General features: G+C 40.8%; 1 protein-coding gene across 3 annotated transcripts in view; it reads right to left on the bottom strand.

Moving 5' to 3' along the window:
- The window catches only part of GRM7 (glutamate metabotropic receptor 7), a 532,223-nt gene that overhangs the window by 148,647 nt on the left and 369,462 nt on the right, over positions 1-14,114 (bottom strand). For all 3 annotated transcript variants that reach the window (XM_019536596.1, XM_019536595.1, XM_019536594.1), the window contains one exon: positions 13,914-14,053. In XM_019536596.1, coding sequence (XP_019392141.1) covers positions 13,914-14,053 — 140 coding nt within the window. The remainder of the gene's footprint in view (positions 1-13,913; positions 14,054-14,114) is intronic.

The raw sequence follows: 14,114 nt of genomic DNA on the forward strand, positions 1-14,114 counted from the left end.
GTGTGTGTATGTGTGTGCAACTACTTCCCTGTGTGCCAAAAATCGAAACAAAGTCCAAAGTGTAGAAGAGGGAACATCAGCTCTTGGAGACTTTGCAAAGCGTAATACAAGGATTACTGTCTCTAGTTTGTCAGCTTTATAATTCTCCAACAGAATAGGCTCCTAGCTATTCAGCCAATGCACGACTGCTTAATCATAAATCTTGTAAGTTATGGGTTAATGCCAAGAGCGGTGCATTTTAAGATACATTTAAATTATAGCTACCATGAACAATAGTCCCAGAAGCAAATATTAAAGAACACATTTCAATAATTTTATAGAATCTTTAAAACCGCAAGACACCAAATGCGTGCAGAAAGTAGCAAGGTAAAGCTCTGAAAGGCTCCCATTATTAGAAAAAAAAGGAAAACATACTGCAGACTTCAGTGCCTTTTTTGATTTGAGCTGGAGCTCAATGCTTCAGTTGCTAACATATACTACCGTTGGTGAAAAGCCCATCCTCGTTTTCTTTGCCCTCGGCAACCACGCTACATGCAAGTTAAACAGAGTTCTGTTACTAGGGTCTGGAATACATTAGCAAGGATAATATGGCTATCTTCCTCCCACTACAATCCACGCCAGCTATAACCTCATGGTCATCAGTGGATTGTGTATACTAACACACATAAATAGCTTTACTATGGCTTAGAGACTTAATATGAATATGTATGTTTTATCTACTTTCACTCAGGAGGAGCCCAACCAAAACATTATCTCATTCTACAGTCTTAAACCAATCTTCATTGGCTTTGCTAGGACGGCCCTACAAAGCAGTGAGACCAAAAAGTGGCTATTGCAACACAGCATCTTTGACCGATACATACTGTCTTAATATGCCAATGCCACTCTGTCCTACTTGCTTCTATGGGTGCATTTAATTGAAACTTCACTCACTTTAGAAAAGTGTATTTTGTTTTGTTTTTAAAGAGAATTTCCCACTGTCATGGCTGAGCAATGGCACAAAAAACCTTTTGTTATATTCTCAGTAGAGCTGTTCTTCAGTTTCATACTTTGCAGCTTCTGTGCTTTGCTCTCTGTTGGAGTTACTTCTCTATCTCATAAAAGTAGCTCTTCAAACACATATGGAGACAAAAGGAACAGCAATTACTTTGTTAATATTTGCTCGACACACAGAATACTTAAATATATTATATGGCAGTTGTTTCTATTTTCATTTGTCTTCTGACAACTTGTAGTCTGTTATTTTTAACCGAGTTTGAAAGACTCACAGTCTCATGAATGGTGAATGAAGAAGGTCTATTTCTTTCAGAGGAGGAAAACACATGGTGTAACCTAAAGGCTAATGATAACAAACAGTTGAACACAAATGTCCTGCTGAGTTTCCTTCTACTAATGCATTGCTATAAGCATAATGTGCCACAGGGACTGTGTAAGTAACAATGACCAGCATTCTTATGGCAATATCATAAAGGCCACCGGAAGCCTAATATTCACCTGCTCTGCACTTTGCATAGCTCCCTGCACCTCTACGAAATGAAGGTAGGTGACAAACAAATTTGTAGCTACCATGATCTATGTCTTGTTCATTTTGAGCATGTACCACTTCAGTGTGGTTTATGTGAGCTGAAGGTTTTACCTACTCGAAATTGAAGCTAATGCAGAATGCAGATGTGTGTTCGTAACTTCATCTGTCTATGAGTTCGTGGGATGCCTACTAATTTCTTAGGTGTGATTCTGCTACTTTTATCTGTAGAGTTTTAAATGGCTCTCACACCCCTTTTTATAACTGATGTCAAAGTATGCATTCCAGATGAATAAAAGAGTGACTGTTGTAAAGATATTTTCCATTTAGAGTCTTCAGGTTTTGTGATTTTACTCACCCAATTAAGACTGAAGTAGTTTAAAGCAGTTGATTTTTAGGTAGATATATTTACCTAGACAACTTTTAGGGAAGACAGAGATGCAATATGGTTTTCATGGATGAGGACATGGGTCCTCACCTGCGTGGGTAGATCTCTGGCCGGTTACTTTTATATTCTCCCATTTGCAGATGAGTGGCAGGTGCAGAGAAATGTATATTACTATATTATGACTACATCATTTTATATTATAATTTATGTATCTTAAACTGTATCAAAGACTCGTAGAATGCAGAGACCCCCCATCAATGATTTTATATATAAATAAACAGACAACATAAGAGGATTTCTTGTGCTTCGCATGTAAGCTTATCCTGTGGCACAGCTTCCTCTTAATACATGGATTTTCTAATACACTGTGTTATCTATGGCATAATTTTTTTAGGCTGCCTATGAACATGATAGAGACCAAAGCTGCCCTTTGTCTTGCATATATGTGTTCATTACTACACTTAATATCTTATTGCTCCCAAGGGTTTCTGGATTTAATTGGCTTTATATGCAGACTGTTTGCACGTGTGTGTTGAAAGAAGCTCTCAAGGAGAGTTGAAACATTTTCTAGATGATACTGCACGTCAGTCAAGATTATCAGAGAATAAGTCTAAAGGAGCAAGGCATCCAAGCCCCAGCGGTTTCTAAGAGAGCAAGGAAACTAAACCCCAATAGCTTATTTGAAAACATTCAGCTAATAATTAGTTTGAATGCATATATAACTGGTTTTGCACCTTTCTGGTGAGTTCTCTGAAACATAACTACTGTATTTCACATGGCAGTTATACGAATAATTACATAATTTGAGTGTTTGTATTTATCAAAAAATAATCATTTATGTCTCGTCTTTTCTGCCGGGTTACAATCCACATCTCGTAACAAGAGAGATCATAATCACAACATGTGAACACTTATTTTGTTATTTCTGTCTTGCTGCCTGTTAATGTATGCCGTACGAATATGATGGAAAACTGAGGAACAAGCATATGGTCATTCAGCAGGCAATGATTTGAAAAATCCCCTTGGCCGAAAAAGTGTATAATCCTAATTATGTGTTTTAGTAGCACAGTAAACATTTTTGGTACAATTTCAATTTATGGCTAAATGATATACAATTTGGCTAAGAACATACTGGACAGCACAGCCTGCTGAAAAGTTCCAGAAGGGTTTACTGAACTGTAAAAAGAGAAATATAGAACTAAAGTATGTTTCCAAAACACAAATGATAACAATTCTGTTAGACCTTGTAGATTTTGTGGACTGATTTTACTACTGTTTGCCACAACTTGACCTGAACTTCACTATGCCTTGGCTGAACCACAGAATACTGAGAAATCATTCTGGCTAAGTACAGACGTTCAAAAAGCCCCTAGCAGAAGCACTCTAACTACTACACTTTATTTAAACAGACATTTGTCTTTGGGGTGGGGGAGGGGCGGGGGTTGGTGCTTGCACCTACTGGCCAAGACCAGCAAGTGGGAGACACTCCCACATACCTCCTAGGAGGCTACTGGAGCCAGCCCTGCCCCACTCCCACTGCCATGTGGGCCCAGCCCAGCTCCCACCCTGAGACCCTAGTCAACAAGTGGGGGGGTGGGAGGGGGCTCTTGCAGCAGCGGGGGGGCAGGTCCCCCTTTCCCTCAGTCCCACTCAGTCCCCGCAGCATGGTGAAAAGCTGGTCTGGAAGCCCTGTGCTGAAACTTCTGGCTGCCATTGCCAGGAGGCTTGGGGAGGGGGAGAGAAGGAGGGAGCCCTCCTGCCATGCTGACTCAGCCTGGCCCCCTGCCAAGAACCCAGCCAGCAAGCTGTGAGGGAGCCCTCGTGGCAGAGGGGCTCCCTTCCCCTACACCCCAGCCTCTTGGCAGCTGCAGCCAGGAACTACAGGATGGGGCTGCCCGGCCAGCTTTTTACCACACCTCTCTGTTGTGTGGACCTGGCCCAACCTTCACCAAGACCAGAGCCTGAAAGCTTTGGGGTGGGAAGTGGGGGGAGAATCTGTGCAGAAGAGGGGCTACATCCCTCGACACCCCACCTGGTTGCACAGAAAGGAAACAAAGCCTTTCCTTTCTCCTCTCTGTGACAGCCTGGTGGTGGGGCTGGACTGGGTGGCTCAGACTGGGGGCTTGTCTGTTTGGCCCAGAGCAGACAAACACTAGCTGAGGCTAGCAAACTGCCCAGTGAGGCCCCCCCGGGATGGTGGCAGAATGCAACCTACACGGATGTGGTACAGACATTCAAAAAGCGCTACAACCTAAAGTGCTTTAATCTAATACCACATCCATAGAGGGTTAACTTAGAGTGGGATCTGCCATTTTAAAGCACTTCAAATGCTGTGAACGTCTGTTCTGTTACTGCTTTAAAGTGTTTTCTGTGTACTTAAATGTGAGTTAAGTGTAACGTCTGTACCTGGTCTCAGAAAATACAGCCAAGGTGGAAATGGCAAATTTCCATTTTTAATCTATCAGTCCTAAAACTGGTTGTCTATGGATATAACTGAACCTCCGAAGATGTAATTATCCTGTAAACTACATTTGAATAAATGTGAAGAAATCTATCTGACTTCATGAAAGATTTTAAGATATATTATTTTTTAATGAGGAGCTGAATCAATGGACGGTGTTAAATAAATAAAATAATTAAATAAATAAATGAAGTAAGAAAAAAACCATACTTTAAGCTTAAAATTAAACAATGCTCCAATCTAATTGGTTGAATTTACATAATGAGAATTCTAACACCTGAATTATACATATCCCATGTAAACCTTTCATCTTACTTATGAGATTTCAGCCTTAAGACTGCAACACCTTTGTACCATTTCCGCAACTCATTACACACTATAATGAGTGGGAAATACACTGCATAGACCAATTTATGTGACAATAACTGAAATGAGAAGAGAAAATGATACCAATTTCTTATCAATCTTGTTGCAATCTTGAAGCTATAATTTTAAAGTCTCTCTAGCTTGATGCCACCTGATACTAAAGTTCAAAATAACTACACTGTGTGTGCATGGGTGGATGAATGCGCATGTCTCCACATACAGGACCTCTATATATTTGCATATCAATATATAGCTACTGCATGCTTATTACAGGTGGTATCCATAGTTAAGGTTACCTGCTGCTTCCCATTGTAAGTTCTGATTTTCAGTTGCATAACATTTTACCAAGCTTTAATGGTTTTGGCTGTAATTTTCCATACAGGCTATGCCCGAATTCTTTAAAGCTTCAGTTAAAATGACTCAGTCATATTGGAGGAAACACATTGTTTAGCTGACAACAAAAAAACATGTTCAACCATTTTGCTGAGAAGCTCTTGTTCCTCCATTACTTAAAATAACTTGATATCCCCAACCTTTTGCTAGTAGGGCAGAGATGTACCTTTAGTACCTTGAAAATTCACCCCAAATGAAGTCATATTACAAGGTTGTAAACTATCTCAATTTATGTGCTCAGTACAGATTTTCCATGGTCACAAAAATGTCTGAAGGCTCTGTTCTGCTCTCAACATGTTCCACTCTTAAGAAAGATAGGCAGCAATACATTTGAACACATCTAGTTCGGAAAGTAACCATCTGTTTCTGGAATGTCTCTGAACATCAAACTTCACTAAGGAAATTATTTGCTTAGTTCTAATTGTTATTCTGAATATTTCTCCAGAAGTGTCAGGTACAGATAGGTTCCTGCCAGAAGGTTAGACTTTTAATTACTCTATTCATTAGCCTGATATTCATAACATTTATTTCCAAATTCTGTAAGAGAGATGTTTACAGCACTTAAACAGATTAGTCTGAGCGCGAATAGATTCAATAGGTGTTGAAGTATCCAGGATTTGCATAAACTGCACAGATGATTACAAAGCTATTTTGAATTTCTATTTGGGGGTAACTGAATTGCAATATGCAACTTACACAGATTTGTTTGTCAATCATTTTCTTAGAAATGACACTTCAGGATGCTAGTTTTAGAGATATGGAGAAGAAAATGTTTTTCTGTCTAGTCTTTCCTTTCTATTCTTCTATGTGGGGGCAAAAGGCCTGAAATCAGTGAGACTCTTACAGTGCGTAAATCTTGCTTACTGAAAAGCTGAATTCTCTTCATCTTCCCCTTCCTCTAAAATACTGCCAGAGCCCGCAGTGAAGAAAATAATGCAATACAACAATTTCCCCAAAGAATGTGGAGTCTATTAATAAACATAAAGCGATTTGCTTGGCTACATACAATGCAAAACTAGGATTTATAGGGGATGTTGGGTCTATCTAATGTACATGTTTATAGAACCATATTGATAATTATAAATACTATTAATCTTCCAAGTGCTTGTGTAGAAGATTGTAGTAATTCATCAATTATTGCTGGAGGAGATTCTGAACAATGAAAGAATTCTAAGCACCCAGCTCTGAATGTAAAAGGCTCCATTTAGTGGCAGTCGGGTTTCAAGCTACACATATCTAAATGTCACTAAATTGACAGTTGGAGGGCATAGTTCTAAATAAAACTGATTTGTTTATACTTTTTATCACTGTGAACTTGAGGCTCCTGAATACAGAAATAATCCAACTGCAAACAAATTAAGTGGACAAAGATCTTTACTTTATCTACATTTAAAGATGCTAGGGTTGGAAGGGACCTCAACAGATCATCGAGTCCTATCCCCTGCCTAGGCAGGAAAGAGTGATAGGGTCAGATGACCCCAGCCAGATGCCTATCCAGCCTTTTCTTAAAGACCCCCAACGGGGAGAGCACCACCTCCCTTGGAAGCCCATTCCAAATCTAGAGAGAGACGTTTAACTATTTCTAGAGCATTAGAAATAATGCCTAGGAAATAGTTAGAAATATCTTAGAAACCCTCCACCAAAGCAAAAATGGACAGAAGGACATGTTATCCACCATTTGGTCTTTACTGAATCAGTGTACACCATCTTCAGTCATCCTGAGAATATGCTGTGAAGTCTGATCAATACCCTGGTGCCCAGTAGTACCTTTATGCCTATAACATTGAGTTGGAAGAGTGAATGTGACAAGTTGAAGATGCTTATGCAATTAAAACAAAATGAGCCAAGCTGCAAAGACACTAACAGGCAAGAAGAATAGCATTAATCAGATGATCAAACTAAAACAAATGGTAGGTGCTAGAGGAAAATATTCAGTACTCCTAAACAACAGGAATAATTCCTTTGTAACTATTTCATCGCTTGTCAATACTAAGTGCCAAATACTCTATAGCACTACAAGCCACAGAACTAATGTTATGAGACTACAAGCATATCTGTTCCCTGGGTAACAAACCAAAAAACAAAATCACATGGATTTCTTTATCAAAAAATCGGATGCTTAATACTCCAATGTACAGGATCTAAATGTCCAAAATGCATACTCATCCTTTGAAATGCTATACTATTTTCTTACTCTTTACTAAGTCACAGAAGGAAAAGTCCACGGAGCTTGGTGTTCAAATATCCCAGCAGCCCTCTTCTACTCAAGCATGGTTCTACCTATTACGTAGCAGACATATAGAACAAGACCAGCAACTCCAAAAACTTGTAGCCAACAGAAAATGGGAAAACTATAGGGGTGCACGGGGGACACCCTGTTCCTCTCAAGTCAGTGGGAGCTTGTTACTTAGTCAATAGGGTCCAGATTTCAACCTGGAGCAAGGTTGAAACCAAGAAGCATACTTAACTTGAATTACTACCAGTCTTATTAAAACATGCTTTATTAGCTAAGTTGCCTTCTACTTTATTTAAATTAAGGGGTCATCCTTTGAAATGCTATACTATTTTCTAACTATGGAAATAGAATGCAGGTCTCTTAAGGTGTTTGTAGACATGCTCCAAGGAGTGCTGGGGGGGAGAGGCGGGGGCGCTTTAATTAGCGTGGCTCCAAGAGCTGCTCTAACGAAGCACCTGAAGCAACGTACGTATCAGTGTCCCTGCGCTGAAAAATAGAAGTGAGGGCACTTCAACTAAAGCCTGTCAAATGAGCTTTAGGTAAAGTGTCCCTGCCATCATTTTTCAGCACAGGGACACTGATACACATGACACTTGAGTCTGCTGGAGCACAGTACTAACCATGCTCCATCAGACTTGATTAATTAAGTCTGCTCTGACATGCTGTAATTAAAGAGTGTTGGAGCAGCCTCTCTGCACATGTATAGGCACCCTTAGGTTTTACTTAGCTTTGTGCTTTCCCAATGGTAATTCCAAGATTATTAAGCAGCCAAGAGGCAAGCAGCCTGATCCCTGCCCCTTGTCCCTCCCCTTATCCCTCTCCCCACAGGTGTCTGTGACCCCTGGCACCTGTCCTCCCCCCCAGTACTGTGCCCCCTGCCATCTCCCTCTGCTGCCTGCCCCTAAGACCTGCACCCCCTGAGGTGCCTGCACCCACTGCCATGTGCCCCAACTCTACCTAGCCCATTACCTCTGTCCCTCACCTGCCCCCAAAGCCTCTGCCCTTCTATGCAGCCTCTGTCCCCTGCCTTTTACCTTCCATTGTAACTTCACTCCCATGGGCTTGGAGTACAGGATAGCTCAGACCGTGGGCTGGTCATGTGGTAGTGCTTCCTCTGGTGGCAGCTCTGGCCACAGTGCACTGCTGCTGCTGTTGCCACTACAGCCACTGTCACTGCCACCACTGTTGCATGGCCAGATGGGTCCCAGAGCTACCCTGACTCCATGCCCTGGGCCAGAATGGAGTTGGAATTGCAGTGGATGGTAAGCAGCATCAGTGGCGGCAGAGGCAGTGGGGAAAGCTTGCAGGGGATGTGTGGAGGAGAGGAGGGAGCAGGTGGCCACTGCAGCTCCAATTCTGACCCGACCCTGGATCAGGGCAGGAGCCGGAGCCACAGTAGCCGCCTGCCCTCCTGGCTTGTACTTGAATCCAAGCTGAGGGGCTTTCCCCCCCATGCTGATTGGGGGACACCTTGTTGGCTTTGAGTATATATGGTATTTTAATAACAAAACAAGCAACAAAAAAGAACTTAAAAGAGCCCATGTCTTTTCTCCGCTGGAATTTGCCCTTTCAGTGTTCTTCTGATGCTGCCTAAAACACAGATGAAACAGCGACTCTAAGAACAATAGTTAAAAAATAATCTAGTGCAGTGAATTTGAAGTTACGGCATGTGAGGCTTGGTGAAGAAGCTGATTATAACCTTTTCTGCTCTTGATATATTTTACTGTAAAACAGTTTTGCACTGAAAAAAATAGAAACTTCAGTAGTACGCATCAGTAGTGCAAACAATAAAGTTAATTTGTAATATTACTTTAGACATTATTCCAACACCCGTGCTCCCATAGACTGTTGTCTTGCAAGGAATTTTCTATTCCTCTATCCTCTCATCTGTTTTGGGAAAACAAACAGCTGACAGGAGTAATTTCTCAATACATGTAGCATTCTGGGAAGAAATAGGCGAGTTTAAAACACAGTTTCTTTCCTTGAATGTAAATTTTCAAAAAATATATAGCCTTTGGCAACATACATCCGCAGTCCTCTTTATAGTGCAACATATGCACTGACAGCCCGAGATACTGTCCTATTCCACTGTAACTGAATGATGATGGATTTACTGTTAAAGGTATTCAAGGCATTTCTCCTCCTTATAACGATGACGTTCTCTGTGCAGTACCTTGTATTCTACACATGTCCCTTCAACACTGGCACTTCGAAATACAGACCTGGTTCTAGAGAAAAATATCACTGTGTTTAGCAGTGCTTATTGTCTAATTGCATTAGCTCTAATCTGAGCAATTTGGCATGTACCGCAGGTCAAGAGATTGAATTTGAATGGGTATTCCAGTTGGCAAGATTTCAGATCCAGAGTAAGGCATTTCAAGCAGCAAAAAGGAGACATAATATAAATATTGAATGTGTGTGCAGGGTATGAAGGGGTCTGGAAAAGCTTTAAATAATCTTCATGAAACAGAGGGAGGCAGAATGTACTTTCAAGACCTCTTAGTGGGAGGCGGGTGGATATTTTTGTAATCAGAGCCTGACTGCAGGGAGAACAAAGCATCCTAACTTTTTTTTTTAGTGGAACACTGGCCAATCCATTTAAAATTAGACATCTGCTTATTTAATCCTCACTGAGACATGGCCAGAATTTTCACAAAATTGTGATTTAAGTCCCAGGAATTGTTGGTTGAGGTGTTAAAGATTAATCACAGCATAAGGAGATTTGGTGATTATACTGCTGTCTCTCTCCCTCATGTAAAACTCATTATTTATGTCCAGAGTTTGTTACAGTAAGAAGTTACAAGATATTTTTTTTTACTTGCTGTCAGGCAGAGTCTGGTCTCAGAAGATAGTGGCATAAATCCAGAGAAACTCAACGCAAGCCAAGGAAGGTATCCCTCATTTAATCCAGCTGTTACAGAGCTCAGAATCTAGCCCTATGAATGTACATAATAATGCAACATGCCTTCGGTGAGTATTTCTGCCTGAAGTGAGAAATCAAAGATGTGCAGAAACAACCAAACTTGAAAAAAATACACAGCCCCAGACACTTTGTACAAGTGGTTTTGTAAGTTGAGGATGAGTTGATGACAGAAAAAGAAAAAAAAAAGAAACAAAAATCAGAACCAACACAAAACAAAACCCATAGACGGGATAACCAGAAGCCTCTCAGATGATTCACTTTATAGCTTTTTTTCAGTTAATCAAATAGATATTTCACTCAAGTGATTTCAGAAAAAAATTATGCCCTCCATTACTATACAGAGAAGATACTTAAGAACTGGGCATATAATATGCTCAGATTTCTCCAAAGACGAGTACCTATTTCCTGCCTGTTCCCTACTCCAAGGTATTCTGAATACAAGACTAAAGTTTCTCATCTGTAAATATAAATCAGCCTTGCAATATTGTCATGAAAACTAAACAGGAAAATCTACTTGCCCATCAATTATGCAAGGGAGATAAAAATGAGGGGAAAGAACCAAATTTTACTTGTGTAGGGCAATCCTCCCCCCCACCCCCCCAAACAAAAGCCTTCTTATCTTAGGCACTTAAAAGCCCCTTAGTGTCTAAGCACCATGTAATCACTAATGCCTATGCATTGCCGCCATTCATGTGAGGCAGGGAAGGACTATTTTGTAGCTTTTATTGATGGAGAACTGAGGCACTAATTGACTAAAGCCACGATAGACGAAGGGACTTGGGTATGGTGATGCTGGGTATCATAATGCACAACTTTCAAATGCCCACTCCAGGAGCAGAATACACAGACTGCAGACCTAGGTTTGAGCTTTGGATGCTGGCCTCCGTGCCGGAGTCGATACTGTTGGGGCAGCTGAAGTGTGCTCTGAGCATGCCTACTGGATGGGTCCCACAAGAGGCAAAGGCACAGGACGCCTTAGCTTGTGAATCTAAAACAGGTACAGGGAGGAAGCGCACTGCTCAGTCTTCCTGTGGTGACAGTTCCTCTATGTAGAGCAGCACAATTTTAGGTGCTTATGTATTTTATTAGTGAAAAGTAGGTGCCTACATCCTCTCAGGAAGCCAGTGGTTAGGCAGAGTTTTTCTGGATTGCTTTTCTTGTCTCTCACCAAATTTTTCCAAAATTGCGACTTAAGGGCCTAAGTGCCTTTTGGGCTCTTGCCCTAAGAGACTCGCCAAAGCCACCCAAGAAGTTCTAACTAAAGCAGGGAGGTGAACTTTGGTTTTCCAAATACGAGCCAATCAACCAGACACTGGACAATCCTTCATGATATCATTATGCTCGTTAAAAGCATACATCCACAGAGATACCTGCAGAAATAAACCTGCAAGGCAACTGCAGGATTTGTCTGTTTCTCTTGGGACCTATTTAGTAAGAACCAGTGTTTCAGTTTCTTTATCTAGAGAATCCCTAGCTACAGTACTTTGAAATTGCCAAGGTTTCTTGTTCTCATGAGAACAGGACTAATCCGGCTTCCTAGATTTATTTAGACAGTGCAATACACAGGCAAGCAGAACAGAAGTTACTGTAGTAAATGAACCTTCTGATAGAGGAGAGTCTAGTCAAGTTCAGTGAAGGGGGTTGTTTTTATGGAAATGCTCAACACAACTTCACCAGTTAAAAAAAGAAACAAAAAATCAAGCTCCATTAATTTCTGTTTAAGACTGTAATAGGTCAGGGTGAGTAATTTATACAAAGTAGGACCTAGTTAATAAAATATTGATATTTTGGAAAAAAAAGAAATGTAAACTGAAAATTAATAAGGCAGTCTGCTTTAAATAAAACATAGCAGATTGAAAAATGCCAAAAAACATGTCTCATCCCATAATGAGTATGGAATTTAAGAGGAAAAGCAATATAATGGTCGGGTACAAAGAGTGGCCCTTGGCTATGCCATTAATTACTTATATTACCTATTTAAGACCCAGAATGCATTAAAATTAAACTTAAGGAGAAAATGTTTCAGATGAAGTTACATTTGCATATTACAATATCCTAGCTTTTAGGGAGGGCTAATAGTCCTCATCACTGCAGTACCCAAGGGCTTCATAAAGGATGTCTTTTTGGCTCAGGACAGTACCATACTGAGGCACTCTTATGAATGGAAGCAACTGAACTGGAAGTGGAATGGCTGCATTATTTCAGTGCTACATACATACCAAGGCCAGGTACAGACATTACACTTCTACCGGTATAAGCGATTGGAAACTGGTCTATACCCATAATAGAACAGAACTTTGTTACATAAAATCGGTCTATACCTGTAACAGAACAGAAAGTCAGCACACAGACTGGTTTAAAAATGGCCGAACCCAGTCTAAGATTTTTTTTTACCAGTGAGGAAATCCAGTATAAATCACCAGAAGACCTTGACTTCCTGGGAAGGTTGTCCTCCTATTAGCAAAGGTATAAATTCAAGTAGAAAACGACAACCTTTTCATAGGTACTTATTTCACAACAGGAGTGGCCTCCTTTGGTTCACCTCAAATAGACAGGGAACACGTTTACATTAAACTGAAAACTGCCTGCTACACTGAAATAGAGATGTTCACACAGGGGTTTGCACTGAATTAGACAGTTAAGTGAATCTGGTAAAAGATGTAGAGGAAGGAAAAATGACTTGTATAAAACCAAACAGGAAGTTTCTAACTGGGCCAAAAGCAGAATTCAGCTCTTCTGAGTCCCAATCCAGTGCCCTACTGTGTTAGATTATTTTTTTCTACCCTATTCATGGTTGCAGGGGGACTGTTAACTCCCCAACAATGCTCACCCCCCCACCCCATAGGAGACACTGGAATAGAGGGTGTTTTTACCTATGACCAGTTCAGGGAGATATGCTCTCTGCTCAGAGAGGTTTCTTTTTCCTGTATTCAATACTCTATAGTGTACACTATCCAATATTCCACCTTTTCATCTGGGCCACACTTGCTCATATGCTCACATATATTATATATATATAGGTAGGTAGGTAGTTCTTAATGGCAATAAAAAAAAAAAAAAAAATGAAGAAAAAAGATTCATGCTCCACAGATGAAAAAGTCGTCTTTGCAGATGCAAACAAGAGTCAGTCATTCTTTTACACGGTGACATCAGCTTGCCTTTTCTTACCTTTCAAGTCAGCATCGTTACGTAAGGATTGGTCTCATGTGTAAGAAATGCCTCATCTCTAAATGCCTAAAAATAACCCTTGGGATATATGAGCAGCTGAAAAATCCATTTCATTTGCACCAAGCTGGAGATGCACAGAGCAATTTGCATTTCGAAAGCTGAAAACCCAGCAGTTTCAAGTAACTCTGCATTATAGGGAACAAGGCCACCATCCTGGTTAGCAGCTAGAGTTCAGATATGCAAAAGAAAAATAACAGTCGGCAAGGTCATCAGAACTCAGTTTTAATCAGTGCAGACTGGACACTAGGTGAGAACATGCTGCACACAGGGCGACAGAGCATGGTGCAGAAAAAAATTACGTCCACATAAAAAAGGTAACAGAGGTCCCAGCCCTATTTTCTGCTGGGTTACTCCACGCTGTGGAAAATGAGGAAGCAAAGAGTAAATTGGACTCACATTAAGCTGTAGGTCATCTGTCCACTGGCCAACCAGACGATAACCTGGGGCGGTGGTGTTTGTTGTGTGGTACTGAAAGATGTCGTAGCGCCCTGGCGCATCCCCGTTTTTATTAAACATCACTGGTGTGCCAGCACTGCCTGAGGAAGGAAGCGAGACAGACAGACAACAAACAAACAAAATGCCAAAGCTTTACAATAC

Source organism: Crocodylus porosus, unplaced genomic scaffold, assembly GCF_001723895.1.
Source record: "Crocodylus porosus isolate Cpor-Errol unplaced genomic scaffold, CroPor_comp1, whole genome shotgun sequence".
NCBI classification, from domain to species: domain Eukaryota; kingdom Metazoa; phylum Chordata; order Crocodylia; family Crocodylidae; genus Crocodylus; species Crocodylus porosus.